The sequence below is a fragment of the Marmota marmota genome, unplaced genomic scaffold, assembly GCF_001458135.2.
Source record: "Marmota marmota marmota unplaced genomic scaffold, marMar, whole genome shotgun sequence".
Taxonomy (NCBI): domain Eukaryota; kingdom Metazoa; phylum Chordata; class Mammalia; order Rodentia; family Sciuridae; genus Marmota; species Marmota marmota.
The window spans coordinates 3,269,940-3,293,895 of record NW_025999932.1 but is presented as its reverse complement, the minus strand read 5'-3'; the positions used below and the strand labels follow the sequence as shown (position 1 = coordinate 3,293,895).

At 47.9% G+C, this 23,956-nt stretch overlaps 1 protein-coding gene across 4 annotated transcripts in view; it reads left to right on the top strand.

The window, feature by feature from the left end:
* The window catches only part of Myo16 (myosin XVI), a 420,601-nt gene extending 397,163 nt beyond the window's left edge, over positions 1 to 23,438 (top strand). For all 4 annotated transcript variants that reach the window (XM_048800642.1, XM_048800640.1, XM_048800641.1 and 1 more), the window contains one exon: positions 22,139 to 23,438. In XM_048800642.1, the coding sequence (XP_048656599.1) occupies positions 22,139 to 22,366 (228 nt within the window). In that variant the 3' untranslated portion in view covers positions 22,367 to 23,438. The remainder of the gene's footprint in view (positions 1 to 22,138) is intronic.
* The last annotated feature ends 518 nt before the right edge of the window (positions 23,439 to 23,956 follow it).

Sequence of the window (23,956 nt, the reverse complement as noted above, 5' to 3'; positions counted from 1 at the left end):
AACTTATCATCTATCAGCTACTTGCCTGTTATCTCTCTCTGACCACCTACCTGTCTGTCTGTCATCTATCTATCATCATCTGAGCTGTGAACAGAGGAGGCATCATATGAAGACTCAGTCACACACTCGGGTCTTCCGAGAACCAGTGCTCTCCACTGGCGATTCACCTGTTAACTGTAAGAAACGCAGGTGGCAAGTTAGTTCGATGGTCTGAGTCAAACAGGAGCATTTTCAACAGGGAAAGGGCAGGTTCTGTATAGAAATTTGGAAAATAAAAATTTTAAACATTTTAATTTAATTTAAAAATTCTATATTTTATTTTTTGTCATTATTCAATTGATATATATATATATATATATATATANATATGTGTGTGTATATATATATATATATATATATATATATATATCTTAAGTATATTAAAATGCTGTGTTTCTAATTGACTCTTGTCAATACGGAGAATTCAATCATAAGAAACATTGAAAGAGTGAGAAATCAGAGTAGTGGCTGATTTTTACTAAAGAAGAAAATGGCCCCGTGGTACCTGCACACACTCAGCTTCCAGATGGGCAACCCACAGTTAGCAGGCATCTGTGCAGGAGAGAGGGACACAGCTGGAAGATATGTGTAGTCCTGCTGACTTCATTCAATAGTATGTTGATTAAATTATTCAAATTAAAGAAAGAGGAGAAAAAAGAACTGAAGAAGAATCCCACATCTGTTAACATGTGGGCATAGAAAACACCAAGTATTTTTCAGGTTATTTAAAGAATATGTGTGGCACGCCTAGCGTGTTGCCTGCAGTTGTGTAAGTTCAGAGAAATGCTTGTCATGGTTATCATGACGTTCCCCTCTTCCAGGGTTAGTATCCTGAACACCAGTTCTGAATGGGACATAGCGGATGCAACCTAAAATAGGTAGGAGATCGTATAGTACCAACAGAACCCAACAGCTAACTGGGATTTGATAGAACCTATCCTGTGTGTAGTTTGAAGTGGAATTCTTTTATGTGCCTTTATGAAAAAACACAGCGGGTGGTGAAACAGCCAGCTACAGTGCGTCTTGCTGTTTTGTTGTGTTAGGTTTCGAGCTGGATTTTTAAGCACAGTATTTGAATTCTTGATTCCATCCTGCCACAGAGGAATGCATCATCACCCTGTGGTTAGCACAGCACCTTCTCCATCCAGACTTTGACTAACCAGAATTATGTCCGTAATCCTGTACTACCCATGAAAACTAGCTAGTGCTGGGCATCCCCTTAATAGGTTAAAAAAAAATGGGTTGCTCTACAGGTTATTGGATTATTCTGGAAATGGTTATTATGTTGTTGGGATAGTGTTTAGTCAGCTTTTTCACTGCTGAGGAGGAAGAGTTTATTTGAGGGCTCATAGTTTGAGAGGTCTTAGTCCATAGAAGGCCGGCTTCATTCCTCAGGGCTAGAGGTGAGGCTGAACATTAGGGCAGGAGAGGGTGGCAGAGGGACGCAGCTCACATCACAGCCGTCAGGAAGAGAGACCCTGCTCTCCAGATATAAAATATACCCCCCCGTAGCCATACCCCCAATTAACCACTTCAACCATACCCCACCTGCCTTCAGTCACCACCCAGTGAATCCAATCAGGTATCAATTCACTGATGAGTTATAAAGACTGTCACAACCCGATCATTTCTCCTCAGAACCTTCTTGCATTGTCTCACACTTGAGCTTTTGGGGGACACTCACATCCAAACCATAACATTCTACTCCCAGCCCCCTAAAGCTCTCATTTATCTGACAATGCAGCCTACATTTAGTCCATTTCAAGAGTCACCATGGCCTCAACAGTTATGGGATTGTTCAACGTTCAAGTCCAAAGTCTTCTCTGAAGCTCAAGGAAATCTCACATGTGAGCTCCTATAAAATTAAAAGCATTTTACAAATTTCCAACATATAAAGGTACTGAGCACACATTTCCATTTACAAAAATAGGGGCATAGAAATAAGGGATGAGACCAAAGCAAGACCGAAACCCAGCTGGGCAAACAGGTCCTGTGGTTCTGTGTCCTGCATCTGGAGCACATGGCATCATGATGCTCTCTCCAAAGGGCTTGTGTAGATCTGCCCTGTGGCCTTGTAGGCTGCAGCCCCAGGGTCTCTCCGTTGGCTTGTCTCTGCTGATTCCTCCAGCTTTCCTAGGATAATGCCCCACTGCCGCAGTCCAGCTGCAGCAAAATAACCGGGGGGTGACGAGCAACTTGTGTAGATTGATACAGCAGGAGTGGGAGCCGTTTATTGTAGGACAGGAGGGGTGTATATACATTCCACACAGCTTATCTAATTAACATAAACTAGATACAGCAGTCAACCAATAAGGAATCTCCACACTTAATGGCTCGCTGGCATTACTTCTCAAACCACTCCCTCTGGCAAAATGCCAGGCGCCACCCTGACTTGTTTACAGACTCTAACATTTGCCAGGTGCCATCCTGACTTGTTTACAGACTCTAACACCCCATGTTACTGGGCATTTCTTAATCTCAGGGGTCTCCACTGCAGCTTTGGCTTCCTCTTCACATCTCCACACCTTGACTCCTCAGCGGGTGTCTGCAGGGACCCTGACCCTGCTGCACTTTGCCTGGCCTCGCAGGTCTTCCTTTGAAATCTTGGTGGGAGCTCTGTGAACCCCTAACTCCAGCATCCTTCATTCCTGCAGAACCAGCACCACGTGGTAGACACCAAGATCTGCCACCGTCTTGAGCAGTAGCCAACACTCCAGGCACCCTAGCTGCAGCAGCCTCTGAGTGTCTGGGTGGCTGAGCCTGTTGAAAAAAACTTCCTGGGCCCCCTTGTGGAAGAAGGGTCTCCACTGGTCTCTTCTCAAGAGAATCTTCACCTTTACTCCCTGGAGTTTGAGACAGGTGTGATCTTGCCAGCTCCTGAGATGCCCTCAAGCCATCTTTCTTATTGTCTCTGGACAAAGTCTTTAGCATTTCTGTAGTGGGTAGTAATGTCTTTAACAACTGCAACTTCCTTAGCCCTGTTTCACTCCAGCTTTTCAAGTCCATGTTTTTCAAATCTTTGTGCCCTGCTTTCTTCTCCTGATTATCACAATAAATTTGGTAAAAACCTCCAGCAATACCCCTCCTACTGCCTAAATGCTATGCTGCCTAGAAATTTCTTCTGTCAGATTAAGAAGTCCATCACTTTTAAAATCAGCTTCAGAGAAAGTCTCAGGACACAGGCAAACTGAAGACAGCTTCCAGCCAGAACATAATACAAATGGCCTCTACTCCAAATTCCAATAGAGTCCTTTTCTGAGCCCTGTCACTGACCACAGTCCTATCAGCATTCTGGTCTTCTGAGCTCCCACCACAATTGGCCATTAATCTCTGCTTATAACAATCTAAAGCATTTCCAAGAAGCACTGCTAAACATCTCAAAATTCCTCCTACCCAGTGCCAAAATGCTCAAAAAAGCTTCTAAACCACATGGTCAGGTTAATCACAGCAACAACCCCACTTCTCAGTACCAATTTTTGTTTTAGCTTTTTCACTGCTGTGACTAAAGGACCTGACCAGCACAATTATAGAGGAGGAAGAGTTTATTTGCGCGCTCACAGTTTCAGAGGTCTTGGTCCATTGAAGGCCAGCTCCATTCCTCAGGGCTAGAGGTGAGGCTGAACATCATGATGGAAGAGGGTGGCAGAGGGAAGCAGCTCACATCACAGTGATCAGGAAGCAGAGAGAGAGAGACTCCACTCTCCAGATACAAATATATACCCCATAGCCATGCCCTAATTCCCACATCCTGCAGATACACCTCATCTGCCTCCAGTCACCACTCAGTTAATCCCATCAGAGATCAATTCACTGATTAGGTCAAGACTCTCAACAACCCAATCATTTCTCCTCTGAGCCTTCTTGCATTGCCTCACATGTGAGCTTTTGGGGGATATCTCATATCCAAACCACAAAAGATGGTTTATCTCATATATATATATATATATATATATATATATATATATATATGTTGTAGCTGGACACAATACCTTTGTTTTATTTATTTTTATGTGTGCTGAGGATCAAACCCAGCATCTCGCACATGCTAGGCAAGCGCTTTACAGCTGTGCCACAACTCCAACCCCAGCCCCAGATGTTTTATCTTTTCCATCTTGAATCAGGTGCTCTCACTGGATGTTTTACGGTGAGAATTAATTAGTTCTAGGTTAAATGCAGAAGCCTCGGAGTTGAGGGACTATGCTGGGAGGAGCTACTGATGTCATGCACCTCCCTGGCCACCCCCAATCCCAGGGGAGGCACCACTGCCACAGGGAGCCCTGGTTGTCTCCTTCATGTCGGACAAGGCAGCTGGACTTGGGATCTGTTGTGTGTGGTCCATGCACAACCTAATTAAGTATCCTCATGGAAGATGCCCGGAGGCGGGTGATGCTAGTGACTGTCAGCCACACTCTCTAGGTGTGAGTTCACCTCCTGCACTCAAGCTTTTCTCAAAAGCAAGTTTTCTGCAAACATGGGCAGTGCTTTCCTTAAGAACAGCGTGTCAACGATGTAACACAGTGGAGGGGAAAGGAGAAGAGCCAGATTGCAGTGTCGCTGTGACCCAGTGAAAATGCCTCTCTCCTGATGGCCCAAGGGGTGGGGGGAGCAACGTCCAGAGCTGCCCTGAAAGGGGAGCGCTGAGCTGCTGCTGGGTGTGGACATTCTGAGCAGGTGGCTGTTGCCAGATTCTGCCCAGAAGCTCAAGTGTCTGCACACCTGTGAGTGGGAACAGGGCTTCCCATTTCTGGTAGTGCTTGGCTTGATGATTCATTTTGCTTCCTCACCAGTGGAGTACGCATTCCTGGCTGCTGTCAGTGCCTTGGACCTGCGACTCCCCGCACATTCCTTTCCTGTTTCCTGACTGCTCTGGGGGACTTTCTTGATGATTTTAGGAATTCTTTAATATTCTGGATAACACTCCTTTCTAGCTTCCTGCTTGGCAAACACTTTGCTTATTTTGTTTTTTTCTGATCAGTTTAGCTGGAAGTTTATCACTTTTATTGATCTTTTAATAACTATCTTTTGATTTCATTGATTTTCTCTGTTTCTTTGCTGTTCCATTGATTTCTATTTTCCTGTTTACGATTTCTTCTCTTTTTCTGGTTTCTTAAGTAGGTAGCAGAGATCATTGATTTGAGGTGTTCTGTTTTTTTCTATGAAAGTAAAATGTTGCAGTTTTTTTATCGGAACACTGTATTAGCTAATCCTACCACTTTTGATGTATCTTATTTCCATTTTCATTCAATTCACAATATTTTCAACTTTCCCTTGGGACTTTCTCCTGGACGAGTGTTGCCTACTTTCCAGGTAGTTGGGAGTTTTCCAGATAACGTTCTGCTACTGATTTCTGGTTTGATTTTGGTATGATCTGAGAAAATGCCTTGTGGGATACAGTTTTCTTAAATTTTAGGACTTGTTTTATGGCCCAGGGAGGTTTCTCCTTGTGGAACGTGCTTTTGAAGAGAGTGTGTGTTCTGCAGTCACCGGGCAAAGTGTTCTAGAAACATCCATCAGGTCATGGTAATTGATGGCATTCCGTTCTCTAGTCTTGCTGATTTCCTCTCTCCTTTCCCTGTCCATCGCTGACAGAAGAGTCCAGGAGTCTAGCTTTGGCTTCAGTTTCCCCAGCATCTTCCCCAGGTGGGTAGAAGTGCTGTTGGATGTCATGGGCATGAGGATTATCACGACCCTGGTGAAGCAGTTACTTCTTCATCCACGACACTCCTCTTTCTGAGTTCTCTTGTCTGTGTGAAGACAGACACTCGTCATTCTGTTGACCGTCATCTGCACAGAGTGCCTTCATTTCTTTCCCAGGGCTCTGTGAGATGCTCTTCCTGTGCCACCCAATGTGTGCTGGTGGGCTCCTGGAGTCCTGGCCACCATCACCGTGGAACCTGAGGACCTTCCATCCCCTCCCTTCACAACTCCACCTTCAACTTTGAAAGTCTTTGTCTCTGTATTTGACGGGGTTTGGTGGAGGTGGTGTACAGGTGGCTCTTGTTGGTTTTTGTTCAGGCGGAGGAGCTTTGGATGGGCCGTTTACATGTGACGTGATCATGGATAGAGGTGGATCCAGAAGTCCCTGTCATGCTTCCCGTTTGTCCCACTGCTTGTTTCCCTCTGATGACTTCCTCTTGGATACCTGAAAGTTCTGGAATGTTCTGCCTGGCTTACCCACTGCCCTCTTGGCTCCTGTGTGCGTGCGGTTGCTTTGGTGATGGCCATAGATGTGTGTGTAGTTGCCGCCTGTTTGCAGTCAGCCGCAGCGGGGGCCTTCAACCTCCACACAAGGAGAGAAGGGTTGGCCTGCAGCTCTCAGTCCCCTGGGCCCGTGCTCCTGCGCTCTCCTCCTCCCTGCAGATCCGAGTTTCCCTCCAGCCAGCTTTAGTGTCAGCCAAAGGGTCTCCTCCGGGACCCGCCTGTGGCAGGGCTCAGGATTCTCTTAGTGTTAAACCGGGGCCTGCCATTGTTTTCCCCGGTGGCCCTCCAGGATCTGATGTGTTGGCCTGCCTTTCTGGTTCCTCAGACAGCAGTGTTTGCATTTCCCCAGGTCGTGCTGTAACCTGGGGGACTCAGCTGCGGTGGGCTCACGCGTCTTCATCTGGTTTCCACAGTGTCCCGTGTGCGTTCACAATGTTCCTGTAGTCACACCGATGGGCTCCCGCAGTCGGGGTTTGGCTCTCATTCTGTTTAAGAAAACCTCCTGGGTATGTACTTAAAAGGAAACGAAAGCCCTTCTTACCCAGCTGCCTGCCACAAAGTCATGCCCCTCTGTAACTTTTTTCTGTAAGTTCTGTTTAATTTTGTAACCTGGACTTTTCTCGTACGATAGATGTAAGTCAGGGTGAAATTTTACAGTTTTCTGTAGGGTGTCTATCGCTGCACACGTGTCAGTGTAAGGCCGTGGCTGTGACTCCGTCCTAAAGCAGGAAGGCGCACGCTGCCAGCAGTGGTGTCCATGCTTACCCATGACTCCCCGACTCTCCTTCGGCATCTCCCTCTCCCCAGGGCTCCCTGAGCTTGCCTCTATAATGTTGCTCCCACAACTCTGTTTCTCTGTGTGACTTATTTTGTGGTATGACGTGTGAGTGTGTGTGTGTTGTGTGTGTGTGTGTGTGTGAAGAGCCCGATGGACTCTTGAACTTGTAGCGAGTGCACCAAATGCAGCTTCGTGTCTTCTGTATCACAAACGTATTCACTTGACAAATTGCTGCTCAGTGGAACCGTCGGCCGGTGGCAGCCCCAGGAGAGTGAAGAGAAGCAGACAGGCACCACATGTCCTCACTCTCCTGAACCTCTCCCACCCAAGCCCAGGTTTAAATACTCCAGTGAACTTGGCAAGCAGGGCTGCAGGCAGCCGCATCTCTTAGAGAGGATTTGAGAGGAGTCACATTTTATGTGCTGACTGACTTCAAAAGTTATATAACTTGAAAGTCACATGCCAACTCAGGAAGATTCCTTACATTGTCCAAAAAGAACAATACACATGGCTTTCCTGGGTGTAACTCCACAGTTACGTGTGCACAGTACACATGTTGCATGAGACAGCAAAGTGTATGGCAGTGTGTGCCTGGCATTCTGAATTCCAAGAGAATGGACTGCATAAAACTGAATTTTCAGAAATTTGTTCATTCACTGGTTCACCTACAAATACCTGTGGAGAGCCTACATATGCCAGGCACAGGTGTGGGCACTCACAAGACCTTGGTCTGCAAAACAAATATCCTTGCCCTTGTGGAAGGTAAATTCTGGCATGAGAAAGCAAATAAGCCATGTTTAGGTAAAACATAGGATACACCGTAAGGTGATAAAACAGGGAAAAGAAAATGCCAAATGGGGTTGGCAGGATGGGAGAGTCCAGAGCGGGTGAGGACGATAGGGTGGCGTTGCAGCTGTGAATCAGGAGGAAAGCTGTGAGGAGCAGAGAGGCAGGGCAGAGGTCAGGGTCCCCCGTGCTGGGGTCCAGGGGAGCCTCCCAGGTGGAGGGTGTGCCTGAACTGCAGGAGGGCCAGGTGGCCGGGTGAACCCTCTCTGCCGGTACAGTGTGTAAGCTGAGTTGAAATGACCATTAGTTGTAAGTGTTGAGTCTCAGAAAGTGGAAGTTTTCACTTCTAAGTGGGAGCAAGAGGCTACTTCTAAAACGTCAGTTGTGGCTGGCTTTCTTCAACCCTGACCTGCTCAGAGTGAAAGCAGAGGGTAACACTTGCCTTGTCTGTGAGTGGGAAATATTAGACATGTTCCTCTTTTCCTGCTTACACCTAGGGATGAGAAAGAAGACTCCAGAAGCCCGAGTCCATATTTCCTGACAACTTGAAAGCAAAATTGGGGCTCAGATAACAGAAAGGCCCCCCTTGTGGGGAGATATAACCCACTCACTGTGGTGCGGGATTTATTTTGTGACCTGGTGGACCTGGTAGGCCTGGCTCTTCTCCGATTTCTCTGATTGCATTCCTGTTTGACACTGTCATTGTGTATTTCTGACTCTGTCAGAAACAGGTTCTAAAACAGATGAACCGTGATGTTGGAAAGTGTCATAAAGTCAATGATATAAAAAGCCCAGAGTTTGAAGCCCAAGTGGGTTTAGATTAATTTCATGCACTCACAGGTGATTTCTGTTACCCATTTTGGGAGGAAGCCTTGATCAGAAGCCCACTCTCACTCTGCCTCCTTGGCACGCCCTGCTCTCTCTCTCTTCATCCTCCTCATATCTCTTCCTTTCCTTCAGCCCTTTGACCCCCAGGATAGTGCTGTGTCTTGAAGGGACTCTAAGACACCCTGAGGTCCCAGCAGCAGCTGCTGCGCCTGCCAAACCCCTTCCCTCCTCTTCTCAGGAACGGAGGAGAGCAGGTTTCTCTGGGAGGGAGCAGGAGCAGGAGCAGTCACGGGTAGGGGACCAGCCACTGCACTGGGAGCCACAGCCAGGGGCCCCGGCCCCCCCTGCAGCGGCACACACTCCCTTACCCACCTGGGATCCTCCATCCCAGAGTTCAACACGAGTTGTGCAGGAACCAGGAGGAGGCCGGGCGCGCTCCTGGCACATGGACGGCATCCACTCACAGGCTCTGGCCTTACCTTATTGTGAACAAGCCACTGAATGCCTCTGTGTTGAGCCGCCAGCAGAGTGAACTGGGTGGCCCCCTGGTCCTCTTCACCATTTGTCTGGGTGACTATTTTATCACTGCTGCTGAACGTTATTAAATGTAGAAGTTTATTAGCTTAACTTAATCTCCATTATTTAGAATCCTTAATTACTCTTTTAAGTTAGTGAAAATCATGCTTATTCATATCTTCCAATGTTAGGATTATTGGAATACTGCTTATCAGAAGTTTTAATAGAAAATGATGATCAGTGGTACTCCCAGCTCACCACTTCTCTCTCTCTCTCTCTCTCTCTCTCTCTCTCTCACACACACACACACACACACACACACACCCCCCACATGCGTTCATTCATGCACAGACACAGTGTCCACATGTATAAATAAAGTTTATAACTCTTCAAAATTCCCTTCCAAAAATCAATGGATTTGCTTTCCCTCTGTAACAAGGTCAACCCCCAGGGCACTCTGGCCCCCCAAGGAATGTTCTGAGACTTTCAGGACCTTAAGTGCTTTTAGTGACTGTCAAGAATTGCTTACCTTCAGTTCCCAAGTTGGTGATTCTGAGGGAAACATGGGGAAATCGTGACCAAAAAGAGAGGAGACTCTTTCCAGCCAGCAGTGAGCCTGCAGCCCAGGGCTTGCTCTTCTGCACCCCTTTGCTAATGATGGCTGAACTTTAACATCCACTTGGACTGGGATATATTAGCACCCGGTTTCATAAGAATGGTTTCCTTATTTTTATTTAATTATATTTAATACAGTAACACATGAATGTTTGCTGTTTCTAGAAAATGTTAGAGAACTTAATAAACTAATAGGTACATTGAGTCCTGCAAAGCAAAGCAAATGAAGGTGCTGGCCGACATGGCTAGGTGGGGAGTGTCCTCACGTCCTTGGTCCTCCTGCAAGGGGGCCTGGCACTCTGTGGTTTGGACCCCTACTCCTGTTTTCACGCCTGCCCTCACCTCCTCTCCCGCGTACCCACATTCTGCTACTGCTCCAAAGCCAGGTCTCACATCCTATGCTACATCTCACAGCTTTCTGCTCTCTGTGGTTGTGTAACTGGAACTATAGAGGTGACCAAATGTGGACCCAGTCCTGCCACCACTCAAACTGCGGTCTTTGTCTTCTTGTGCCCCTCCCCCTGGATCCAGAGCAAACCCCACACCGCAGGTGTCCTGCTGTCTTTCAGTGTGCTTGGCCTCCTTTGCATCCCAGCAGCAGTGATCACTGCCTAAGTTGCTCTGAATTAACACTGAACTGCCTTGTGACAGCGCTGGATCCTTGTCTTATCCACGCGGTGTACTTGCTGCATCTCTGTGGATTTCTGTCTTGTTGCTCAGGCTGCACCGAGCTCCTTGAGGGAGTGGGTTATTTGGTGCATCTTGTTAAGTCCTACAGAATCCATCCTGGTGACATCCATTTCATCTCCAGTTAAGCACATTTGTCAACTGGGCAGTAGGCAGGGGGACTTCCTGGAATAGCGTCATCAGTGCCTATAGGGTTGACTGAACTCCGTGTATCTGATTTTGCCTTCTGGATGCCACTTCCTAGCCAGGTGACTTTGGGATTGGAAGATGAATTTCCACATCTCTAATGAGGCTAACACTGTTTAACCTGATTATTTCACATATTTCTATGCACCAGAATGACCCGGTATTAAATTGCTCCGTGAATATGAAGCAATATGAACGTGGTATTGGAGATAGCCCTGGGAAGCTTCAAAGGACTGCATTAGGCTGTGGGTTCTACACCCGGGCACACAAATGGGGGGAGAGAAATAGAATTACAGAGCATGCTCTGCACGTGTCTGCTGTGTTGACGCGTAACGTCTGTGTGAGAGTGGGAGATGACGGGCCTGGATAAACCATGTGGCCAGAGGATACAGGGCTTCCTATCACAGGCCCAGGCACAGCAACATGGAAAGGCAGTGTCCTTGAGGATTGTTGAACAAGCAAATGAGAGGAACATACATTCTTTGAAGGGAGAGCTCTAAGATTAATTATCCTCAGCCAGACCTCCTTACATTTGGAATATGCCTCCCCTATTATCCCAAGAAAAATATTTTAAAGGGGATTTTAGTACTTAATTTGTATGTTTCTGGTATAAAAGACATTTGTTTTTTCCTTTATTCCCTGTTTTCATCTTGACCCGGTGACAATAATATGTCATTACTGTCAACATGTGCTAAATATGGGCTATTGATTTTTGCTAAAATCTGCTGGTTACTTATACTGATACTGCAGTGTTTTCTAAATGAATTAAGGTCAGAGAACAGATTTCAAACAAAATCCATATCCTCAATGCCGCACACATTACTTGGTGAACTGTGCAATCATTAAGTTTCTATTTTGTAACTTTAAGTAAACATGGAAAAAAATACATGCACTCATCCAAGTCCATTTGACTTAAGAAGTTAAAATCAGATGCAAAGTCCAAATAAATGTCTATTGAAGCTTTACTAAATGTTTCCCAATGCAGTGTTACTTCTTATGAAGGTAAAGAATAGTTCTTAATTCCTAAGACGCCAAAGCATCCATAAAGGGTAAGAAATTTTAAAATCCCCCGCTATCCAGGTAGAGCAACTCTCGTGGTCAATAAGACTTTTCACATGTGCTTTAAGGATTGTTTTCTGCTTATTTAAACCTTAAGCAACAGAAGAAACAACCCCCAGGAGTGAACTTGATGGGCTGGCTGTGTTGAGGATCCTCTAGGTTAGGAAGGATGCAACCTTGTCAGGTCACCACAAACACCAGTTGCCAATTTCAGGTCATTTTCTTGATCTTTGGGAAAGAGTGACACCTACCACCGCTCAACCCCAGACTTTGTCTTGATTTGTGTTCTGTTCTAAGCAATACTTTTAGGATTTCTTGTGGTGGACCTTGGTTTTACAGAATGCTTTTTTCAAATTTTATTTTTAATTTTTTTTCCTCCACCATCTTGTTAGCACTGAGTAGAAATGGGATTTGCAATTGAAACACTAATATTCACTATTCAGTCAGCCAAGACACTTCCCTCTTTTAATTTCCATAAATGTCAGTAGATGCCTCTTTTCACCTTTGGGTGAATAGTCAATAGAAAAATCAATTCTGTGACAAATGAACAGCAACACAATTTTACATCTGAATTATTTAACAAAGACTATTTTTATCCTTGAGGGAAAAGACTTAAGGTAAAAGCTCAGCAGCAAATTATTAACTTGGCATTATAAATGTTGTCCTTAGAGAGGCATGTTCATGGGAGATCATGGCAATTTTTCTCAAGTTAATTTGTTCATCTCACAGAACTCTTTAAATTGCATAATAGGAAATTATTGAAAAAAGGTAAATACACATGGAAGTGATGGACCTCCTGAGCCTTTAGATCATGTTGCAGTCCCCCAGGTTGTGAGAAATTTAGTGTTTTGTAGCCCCTGAAACCAAGTGGAATACGGTGTCTCATTTTAAGGAAAGAACTTGCATGAACTCAAATCTATCATTTTATCAAGCCCTATCCCTATTTCTAACTGATATTTCCTGGATGTTGGAAAACACAAGATATTTTGCAATCTGATCGGGAGATGGAAACCAGATCCACGTCTTGTCTGTCTTGACTTGACATCAGCAGCCTCCCAGTAACAGAACGGAGCCGTTCATCACTCCACGTTCTGAGCCGTGAGGTGCCAATCGCCTGGGTCTGAGGTTGCATGGTTATTTTTAAGGACCACTGTTTCCATAAAGGAAGGGGATGTTTTGAGGGGCAGCATCCCAGCCCCATGGGAAATGGGTTTGGACCATGAGCATCAGGCATCTGCTTGCGTGTGCTGGGCTGCCTCTGGGTCCTGCTGCAGAGGCCTGCATTCACACTGGGTGCTTTCCCATTGTCCCATCTGTCCTTAGGACCTGAAGGGCAGATGGTGACAGAGGGCACTCTTTATATGATCCAACCCAGCAGGAGGCTGTTCATGAAAATGCTGCCCCTGGCCTGATGGCAGTCCAAGGGGGGTGGGGTGGGGGGTGGATCTAGTAAGACAATCTTGGGCCCCAGGGTTACAAAGGGGATCCGTCTGTCACTTTTCTTGAGGGATTGTTTTTTCCCAGCTCTCTATAAACTGTGACTTCCTGCTTCCTCACTCCTGAACGGCAAGAGCTCCCATAAGCTAAAGTGTTCAGATCTCTTTGAATGTCAAGTTTAAAAATCACAGAACAATTTCCAATTATTTGTTTAGCTCCTCCACCAAACACTTGTTTTCCAAGACATTTAAACTGACAGAGACCCTGTGCACATTTCCAAAAGCCTGGGTTTGGGGCCTGTTGTAGAATAATACCATCCCCCATTGTGACATCCAAAAATAATAATTCCGGACATATTATAAGCTCATTTGATCCCTTAAGCTCACAGGATTGTCTTCTTAGGCCACCAGGAAGTCTATAATGCCTGCCTCACTCTCTCCATGACCCCACTCACTGACCATCCAAACTCACCCGGGTCTGTTTCAATCCACAGCAAGCGAGGGCCGTGGGACCACCCACCCCCCGCGGGATTTCCAAGCAGCAGAGCCTTGTTTATAAGCTCCTGGGGACTTATTTAAAAGTTCTTGTGTGTCAAAGGGACTTCTCTGAGTCTGTGAAGTGTGAAAGGCATCTCAGGTAAGAGGGCTCCTAAGGGCCAGGCGGGTGCTGCTGGAGGGCGTCCTGCCCCCTACCCCTCACCCCACAGAGGCGAGGCACCACCTGCTGCATTCAGAAAAATGAGCCTACAAGTGAAATAGATTGTGATAATGTGTCACCTCCCTCGTGAACATGGGCCAAGCCTTCACACACTCACTGAATTTTTAAAAAATCTTACCTTTAAAAATAAAAAAGCTCTAAACTTTTAATTTTTTTCTTTTGGCATAACTTCCTTTAGTTTTAAATCACATTTAAATCGTAGTTATAATTCTAATGTTTTGCTAAGCGTTTAGAGGGCTTCTCTTTAATTGCAAAGGGAAAACTGGGTTCCATTTGCCCAGGGTCATAAACTGTGAGAGGGCTTTCCTGCGGCATGATCTGATTTGGATGTCAGGATTATCCCCACTCAGCAACGCTTAGGGACTTTTCAAGTCACAGAGCTAACAGTGGCAAAATCACGTCACCCTATCTATGTGGCAGATGGAGTGCCTTTCGCTTTTCTCCTTTGCTTTGTGTTTTGCGGTGTTGGGGATTGAGCTCGGGCCGCTCTGCCTCTGAGCTGCACCCCACACCTTTTCATTTTTTATTTTGAGATAGGTTCTTATTAAGTTGGCAGAGTTTGAGCTCGTGATCCTCCTGCCTCAGCCTCCCTAGTTTCTGGGACTACAGGCGTGTGCATAGGTACGATTTTAAGGCAGTTGTGTAAGTCATCTACACGTGTCACTTACAAGGCCCTCAGCCAGTCCTTAGGAGGTGAACGAGGACCGCTCCCACTCTGTGGCCGGTCCACCCAGCCAGGAAGCCCTTGCTCACCGTTAGGGCCAGCTCAGGATCCACCCAGGCAGCAGCCCTGAGTCCAGGTTTTCTGGAAATATCTTCAGGTCAGTGCCCAGCCCCAGCTCAGACTCAGTGTGGGTTTGTCGTCCTTGTTAAAGAAGGAAGTCCCTTGTCTTGGCTGGCGGTTGTGTACATCGAGTCCTGTGGACGTCCTTCTGAGTTCATTCTCTTTTCCAACGGGTTAGGTGACCACCCTCATCCTGAAATTCAGACCTGAGGTTGCTTCCTCTGGAAATCTCCCCCACAAAACCCCTTCCCAGGTAGACAGTTGGACATTAGAGCAGAACACACCCCTCTCATTCGCCCTCTCTGTCTCTGCCTTGTGGGACACAGTGAGACCCTCAGGGGTTTGCCTGTCTGAAGCTCCGGAGAAACTACCCTGTGCTCCCTGTACTCAGAGCACCCTGCAGCGGTCCCAGAGGGGGGTGGGTATGCAGGGCTTCCTGTTTCCCAGGTCAACACTCAGCTTTGGCTTCTGAAAGATACTGATCATGCACAAAGACTGTTGTGTGATATGGACCAGAAAAAAAAAAAAAAAAAAAAGAATGAGGAGGTAACTAGTTCCCTGAAACAGTAAGGATGAGATAAATCTTTGAAAGCAATGCAACAGGACTAAGTTAAGCAATGCTAGCAGGGCATCTTGACCATGCAAGTGAATCAGGCTGCGTTATGTCCCGTGTGACGCCATTGACCCCACACTCACCTGGCAGCGGCATCCCTAATCTCCCAAGTTTCTTTTCTCTTAAACAAAATGTTTCCTCTTCAATAGCAGAATGAAAAACTTGTTCCAAAATCATTATTGCCTTTTAGGCTTTCTTCGTTTTCACACAGCGGGGGGTCAGAACCAGCACCTCACACTTGCCAGGCAAGTGCTCCACCACAGAACTACACCCTGGACCTTTTTATTTCTAATTTTGAGACAGGTTCTTGCTAAGTTGCTGAGGCTATCCTTGAACTTGCCATCCTCCTGCCTCAGCCTCCCCAGTAACTGGGATTACAAATGTGCACCACCATCCCTGGCTTATTATTGCTTTTTAAAATGATCCTGGTTAGTTAATTGTGAAATAACAAATAATGGTGAAGGAAGTGACACATGATTTTGTTGTTACCACTGGGACAGGAGAGTTAAAGGAATTAGGATAAATAGTGATTTAGATGTTTGTACCGTGTCGAATAATATGTTAAATGGTTTTTTTTTGTTGTTTTTTTGGCTTCTAGATTACTGGACCACAGGTAAATAACACTCGTAGTTGCTGCATTGGTTCTAAAATATTAAAGCTCTTTCACAATCACAAATAGGCTTCTCGTGCTTCACAGTCCAGTAGATTTAATAAATCTAAATAAAGCAGATTAAATACGATCAGCCAGGGAATACTGTCTTCCTGTTTGGAGCCTCTTCAGCTCATGATTCTAAAATACCCCCGAATTCTGCCGTGTTGAAGGTAGTGGCTATCACATATCCTTACACAGAATTTTAACCTTTACGTAAGACATAACCTGTGGACGTCCTTTTTTGTTGTTGTTGTTGTTAATAATGTTAATATTTTAGATCTCATTTAAGCCATTCTGGCAACTGTCCTTACATGCCTGGTAGATTTTACTCAATGGCTGTTAATCTCTGCATTAGAGAGTAGGGCTACCCGCGGGATCCCTCGGGGAAAGGATTCATTCCCTGCTTGGGTTGGTTATTGCAAGCATCAGATCGTTGCAGACCAAGGAGCCATGCTGACGGATTCAAAGGTGGTGTGCTCTGCGGCTTCACTCCCGTGCCATTCCAGACATCCGTGTCCTGCTTGAGTAGGGTTCTCCAGTGGACTGTGTGCTCAGAAGTCTCACCTCTTTTATTGCACATGGAACCAAATATTTCTAGGAAACCGTGAGCAGCTTTCCAAGGGTACAGAGTGTTTTTCTTTCTCCGCAGAGGAAAAGATCCCTCTGGAGTCTGGCCTTTTCTGTCAGGACCCCTCCCAAGCACCTGGCTGGGACCAATAGCCCCTGGGTCTCACTTCGCCTGACGCTGCCTTAGTGCTTCCTAGAGCGACTCCGGCTGCAGGGTCACCCTGGGCAGGAGTGCTTTGCCGAGGGCCACCCCTGGTGGGGTTTGGTCGCTATGAGAAACCGTGGACACAAGTTTAGCCTTCAGGGGACACGCGTTCTGTTCCCGCGTGAGGACAGAGCTGCACACTTGTCCAACACACTGCCATCGAGCAAAGTTGCACGTGCCACCAGGAGGAGAGGCACGGCCATGATGGGAGGTCTGGATTCTGTCTGGTTTTTATGCTTGATCTTCTTTTAGAAACTGGTCTCCATTTTTAATCTGTTTCCCTATCTTTCCCGCTTTCTTTTAGGTTAGCTGAATGTTTGTTCTCTTTCTTTTCCTTTATTTTCCTTTGTGGCTCAAGTGACCTCTCACTCTGCCCTTTGGGGTTTTGCAGGGGGATAGAGCCCCCTCCTCACTGCTGCAATGGGATTCCGCTACCTTCCCCTCTCCCCAGCTCTGCTCCAAGGTTGACACAGCTAAACTTGATTTAACCCCACCTGGCTCTTGCAGTTATTGTTGGCGTTATTCTGTATTTATGTATGCTTTAAAGTCTGTCAAAAATTCCAAGCCTATAATTTATATTTACCCATGGGTTTATTAAATCTATCTTAAATTCCCATTTCTCCATCTGGGATCATTTTCCTTCACCCTAAAAAAACTTCCTATTGTCTTTCTATTAGTGAAGAATTATGATAAATTTCTTCCTTTTTGTTTGTCCAAATGCTTCTGAAACTCAATAAAAAGTCAATTTATAATTAAAATTGTAATCTGTCCAAATTATCAGTGATTTGACCTATAATCCGTTGTTTTCTGGCCGTCAGTGTTTCTATTAGAGAGACAGCCTTCATTTTCATTATAGTTCTTTTAAATGTGGCACATCTTTTTCTCCTGAATTTTTGAAGCTTTGTTCTTTGTCTGTACTGTTAATGTGACATCCTGTGTTTGTTTCTGTTGCTGCTCTGGGTGGTGACACGTGTGTTTATCTGTCATGTGGATTGTGAGGTTCCTAAATGTATGGATTGATGCCTCCACCAGTTGGGGAGACTGAACTCCTAGACTATGGGTTTGCCATATTCTTTGTATCTCTTCTACTTCTTGTTTATGGCTATTTCTGGTGCTTCTTCTATCGGCCCTCATTTCCTCTGTTCCCACAAAGCATTTCAGAGTCTCTATCTGCTAAACCCAATATCTGAACCAACTGTGAATCGCTTTACTTATTGTTGGTTATCTTGTTGTGACCTCTTCACATGTGCAGTGCTTGCTAAGTGCGTGCTAAGCCTTGTATGTAAGCTACAGGCACTGGAGGGTGTTTTCTTTCACCTGAGAGGGTTCCACTGTCCTTTCCTGAGAAGCCAAGGTGAGGGCTTATCATCTGAATCAAGTCAGAAATCAAGTCAGAAGGGGCTGCGAAGCCTGCTTGCCTCCTGTCCCTCCCGGTCCTCTGCTGACCCTCCTGTGCTTTCCACGGAGAGCTATCAGGCCTTGCTCCTTAGCACCCAGGGCCACAGGAGGCCCAGCTCTGCGTCTCACACTCCCAGCTTCACCTCCAGCCTCCTGCTCCGCCCAGATTCACACTCTGCACAGGTTTTGAGGATGAGACTATCTGGCGCCTGAGGCTGCCACCCACCTGTCAGCCTCCTGCTCGGGAAGCACCTCCGTCATTAGAGAGGGTTCCTCGGCTCTTTGTAAGCGTGGGCCTGAGGCCACAGTCACCCAGATCATTGAAGAGCTCCCCAAGTGCACCGTGTGGAAGTGGCTGTTAACCAGAGGCTCCCCAGGTTTCCAACTCGCATCTTTGTCCTGTGCAATGTCAAATGCCATATGGTTTATCTTCCCGACAGAAAGGGCTCTCTGGGCGCCCGCCTGTAATCCCAGCGGCTCCGGAGGCTGAGGCAGGAGGATCATGAGTTCAAAGCCAGACTCAGCAAAAAGTGAGGCACTGAGCAACTCAGTGAGACCCCGTCTCTAAATAAAATACAAAATAGGGCTGGGGACGTGGCTCAGTGGTCAAGTGCCCCTGAGTTCAATCCCCGGTACCACACACACGCACGCACGCACGCGCACGCACACACACACACACACAGGCTCTGTGGACCTGTGGAAGAAAAAGAAAAGCAGCTGGTATCACAAATTCACTTCAGAAGGCTTCTGCCCACCTAGAATTTGGTCACTTGGGCAGAATTTTTGAAGGTTTTAAAAATATGACTTTTGTAATCAACTTTTTTTTTATTGGGTACAGTAACCCTCCATAACCGATTTAACACAATCCGCGCTATCCAGAAGTGGGGGATCCTGGCTTTGTTTCCTACACAGGTGAACACAAAGTTGTGTCACTTAAGAAAGACGTCTCAAAAAGTGTGGGGAAAATCATGAGCTGAGCTGGTGGACATATTCTTCCAGCAGTTAAATGTTCTTCCCCACGAATCAATCTGGCGATGTTATCTTTCCAGAAACCACCACTGTATGCTGCCTGTGAGCTGAGGACCATGCACAGGAATACCTCATGGAACCAACAGAGCATGTGCTAGTGGAGGGCGACCCCAAGCCCACTCCTGGAGACTCCCACAGACATCACCAACTCCCAGTAGAAGAAGGAGGAGGGAAGAGCGAGCGTGGGGTGGGAGGCTCTGGTCCTAGCATGGGTCAGAGCCTGGGCAGCTGTTGCCGGGTGATGGTCACGGTGTGCACTCAGCTAAGGACGGGGCTCTGGAGCCACACTGCCTGGCTCACCGTCTTCCATGCAAATTTCTTGCCTTCTCTGTGCCTTGGTTTCCTTAGCCACAAAATAACAGCACCTGCTTTGTAGTCACGTAAGAGGAGCAGTTTTGTCAGTGTGTAGAAAGGCGCCTGGCACATACTTAACCTGCCAAAGTGTCTGTGAACTGACCAAGTGTTGTGCACACTCCCCACCACCCTGCCCTCTGGGCTCACTCCATTGACACCAGACGATTCTGGCTTCCACAGCATCTGCCCTGCAGAATCTCTCCTCTCTACTCAATTCTGGCAGAGTCCTGAAGTCTAACCACAAGTGCCCTTTAAGGACCACCGGCCATTGCCCCACCCTTTCCACTGGAGCCTAGGGATTGCAGTAGGGATCAGACCAGCAGTGTCCTGTCCCACACCCGGGCTCTGCTGGTGCTGTTGTTGCTTCTTATACTTTCAGTTTGGGGACATTTTGCTATCAAGACTGGAAGTTTTGTGAAGTTCCAGAGACTGGAGGCCGACTTATGGACCCTGAATACGGGCTGGACCTTTATGGCTTCTGTCCTAACACTGGCTCCTTGATTCTGTCCCTTGAAAGTCCCTGCTGCCGGGAAACAGGGGCTCGGCAGAGGCTTAGAGTTGGGCCCGGCACACTGACAACCTGGCTGCCCCCAGGTGACCTCCTGACTCTGAGGACCACGGCCTCTTGACCGTGCCAGGCTTCTGTCTCTGTTGTTTGGATGGAGAAGCTTCTGGGCAGAAGTAGGAGCGGAACGTGGTGTTGGTGATCTGGAGATGGGGTGAGAGCCCTGTGCTTTCCCGTTTCTCCTCCGGTCCTCCCCATCTGATCTCCAGGATCTCGCTCTTTCTGACTGATGTCATGACGTGGATCTAGAATGTTCCCCAAGCCCCAGGTGCTCAAAAGTGGGGCTCTGGGGAAGGGGTTAGATCATGAGGACTCTGACCTCGTCGGTGCGTTGATCCCTGGATGCCCGAATGAACCCCTGGGAGGTGGGACCTAGTTGAGGAAGCTGGTCACCAGGGCGTGCCCTGGACGGGCTCCCTTCTCCAGGCCTGTCCTCTCTGCTCCCTGGCTGCCATGAGCAGAGCAGCTCTGCCCTGCCCACCCTTCTCCATGACGCTTCTGCCTCATCTTAGGCCCAGGTAAAGGAGTCAGCCGGCGGGGCCTGGATCCTCCGAAACCATAAGCCAAACGTCTGGGGCTGAGGTTGTGGCTCAGTGGGAAAGTGCTGGCCTCACACATATGAGGACCTGGTTTGATCCTCAGCACCACGTAAAAATAAGTAAATAAAGGCATTATGTCTATCTACAACTCAAAATATTAAAACAAAAATATTTAATCCTTTCATTTGTTTTTATCAAGGGTTTTGTTCACAGCAATGAAAAGCTCACTGATATAAGCAACATAATCCATCACTTTGGAGAAGTCACAAAACTGTCCTTTACAATACCTACTTGTTATGGATGACTGGCTGCTAGTCGAAAAGGGATGCCCACAGCAACATAACCCAATGGTCCCCTGTGCCCAGGATCAAGTCACGCAGAGTTCTGTCTTCAGGCCTTTGGAAGCAAGAGGGAGTAGCCAGTCCAGTTGCACGTTCAGACACCTTCCTCTTGAGGGCTTGTAGCCCGAGAGACCCTGCAGTTGCTACTTTAGCAAACTGCTTTGTGTCGCTGCCACAACATGGAGTGTCACTTGATACCCCAGTGAGGTTCTCAGGCACAGCTGCCTGCCTTGGGCACGCTGGCCTGATGATTCAGTGGCTGTCTCTTGCAATGCCTATGCTTAGGAACAGTTTCTGGGTTGGTGTGTGAGTTCTCTGTCCCACTGTGAGAGGACTGCAGTGGCCCTCTCATCTCTCAGAGCCGTGGCCTTTAATTTAGGGAACATGTGGACCAGGGTCGCTGGAGCATGAGGAAAAGACAAACAGACACAGAGAGAGAGAAAGCTGGGGCTAGCTGGCAGCCAACTTCTGATGGAGTCGGACTGACCCAGAGCTGGCTCAGCTCTTATCTATCTGTATACTAACCCTACCTACATGTACAGGTTTCATCCTCAAAAGGTCATTTGTGGTGAAGTCTTAGCAAAGCAGGCAATCTGAGGGACACAGGACTGGCGAGACATTAGGGTTATCTTGTTATGCTCAGAAGTTTCTGTTCTTGGGAGCTGGTGCCTGAGCCCAAGGTCCTTACTGGTATAATTCTTGAGCCTTTGTACAGAGTTTCCTCGGTCACCATAGGAACTGGGCCATCTGGACCTGCAGCTCTGCACAGGAAGTTCCCAGCACAAACACAGCCTCAAAAGAGTCAGAACGACTGACTCTCCTCATGGACCTTCTGAGCTGGGTCCATAATAGCATTGTGGTCAGCACGGGGCTGTGCTGCGCTGGGAGTCATGTTTGGATGTTAGCCCCATGGGTAGAATGCAGGGAAGTTTGAGGAGTCTGTTTCTAGGAGAGTGTCTGTTACCAACAAATGCAAACAAAATGTGAGCCATCACGAGAGCACGCATAGTCATGGGGTGGAGGGCAAGGGGGCTGTGGAGTCTTTCCTGTACCATCTGGAGGTGTGGCACCTGCTGACCAGTCCAGCTACCTCCTGCTGTGCTCCTCCCTGGCAACTTCACTCGCCAGGCTTGGTGGAGCGGCCTCCTCCCACCCAGTCCCGACTGTCAAGTCCAGGCGCTCCTGGCGCACTCTGCACTCGCTGCCATGACTGACGGCTTTGCTCTCCTCCTCCCCGCACAGGTCATCCATCAGCTGAGGCTCTCGGAGAATGAGAGCGTGGCCCTGCAGGAGCTCCTCGAGTGGAGGCGCAAGCTGTGCGAGGAGAGAGAAGACTGGCAGCAGGCCCTGCACCACAGCGAGCCCAGGGCGCCTCCGCCGCCTCCCTGCAAGAAGCCCACTCTGCTGAAGAAGCCCCAAGGGGCCTCCTGCAACAGGCTGCCCTCTGAGCTCTGGGACACCACCATCTGATGGGCCTGGACTGCAGACCCGGAGCCAGACTGCCTAGTGAATCCAGGCTGCGTCCACAGCAGCTGCCTTCCGACACGCTGGGTCTTCCCTCCACGCATTCACACGAAAAAGCACAGGACACTGACGCTGGCTAGACAAGACTTCCTGTGTGTGTGTGTGTGTGTGTGTGTGTGTGTCTTCGTTCTTTCTTATCCATTTTGTGGTAATACACTCTGATTTTCGGGATCCACGTCTATAGGGTGCACTGCCCCCCCGGGAAAGGACAGAAAGGCTGAGGAGAGCGTGGGGGAGCGGAGGGTGCAGAGAACAGTGTGGGAAGCAGAGCCGCGCGACTGCGTGCTGTGTCCGTACAGCCCAGACACGGCCTTTGTCCTCATGAGCACTGGTCGAGGTGCAGTGCACAGGACATACCTTTCGTTTCTTTGTAGGTGCGTGTGTTTTATTGGAATTTCAAACCTGGTGATTATTTACATGTTTATTATTGTATTTTATAACTTTCTGAAAATGGTGGTGCTCCCTTTCTTCAAAAATGCAGATTTTAAAAGGTCATTTCTAGTTTTTTTTTTCCCCTCCACACACCTTTTTTTTTAACCGAAAGCACCTGGAACCCTTGAAACGGTCGCTTTGGCTTTGCCGTGTCACCCTGCAGAAGCCTGGGCGAGTCCAGGTCTAGCTGCCCTCTGTTAAGAGGACGCAGTCCTGCACTGTGTTTTGGGTAAGCGGCTTGTGCACCCCCTAGTTGAACCGCACCCCCCATACCAGCTTTGGCATAGGCTACAGGCAGTTCGTGGCACTCAAACTCACGGCTGGTGGTGCACAAAAGGTGTAGATGAGCAGACGGAGCCACGCTGCTTCCCGCAGCCACATTGCATTGCAAGACGCCCGCGAGCCACGTTGCATGCCTCGCTTGCTGTGTCCCTCACCTGCTGTGACGCAAGGCCTTGTCCCCCTGTGCTTCCGCCGGCTATCGGGAAATTCTGGGCAGTGCCCGGACCCCTCTGTCTTGCTACTCGGACCTTTTATCCATACCAGCCTTTGAAAAGTTACTGTGCCAATAAAAGGGTCAACTGTGTTCTGCGTTTACTTATTGGGGGCGGCTGTCTCCGGAGCACTCGTGTTTCCTGGTCAGCTAGGCGGGCTGTGGAGGATCTCTCCCACCTTCTTAACGGGTTCACCTCCATGGCAGTCGGCAAGCTCCATCTCCACGGGATTTGTCTTACAATACGAGCTTCCCGCCCCTTCAGGTATGGCAGACCAACAAACCAGGAGGCAACCTACCTGAAAAGATTCCAGAAACCCCGAGAGAAGCCGCACACTGCCACGGAGGGCCATGTGAGGGAGGGCCACGTGAGGGAGGGCCACGTGAGGGAGGGCCACGTGGGGAAGCTAAGGGAGGCAGGCAGTGGTGAGCCGAGGCTTCGCGGTATGTCTGCAGGGGGGCAGGATGCCAGGAGCAGGCCCCGCACGGGCTCCGGGGGCAGGAGCGGGCCCTGGCTGGTTGTTGGCCCTGTGGTGACTTGGGCAGGTGGACGGCCTGGAACGCGAGCTGCAGAGGAGGTGCTGGGGTGTGGGCTCTGGATGGCTGGTTTG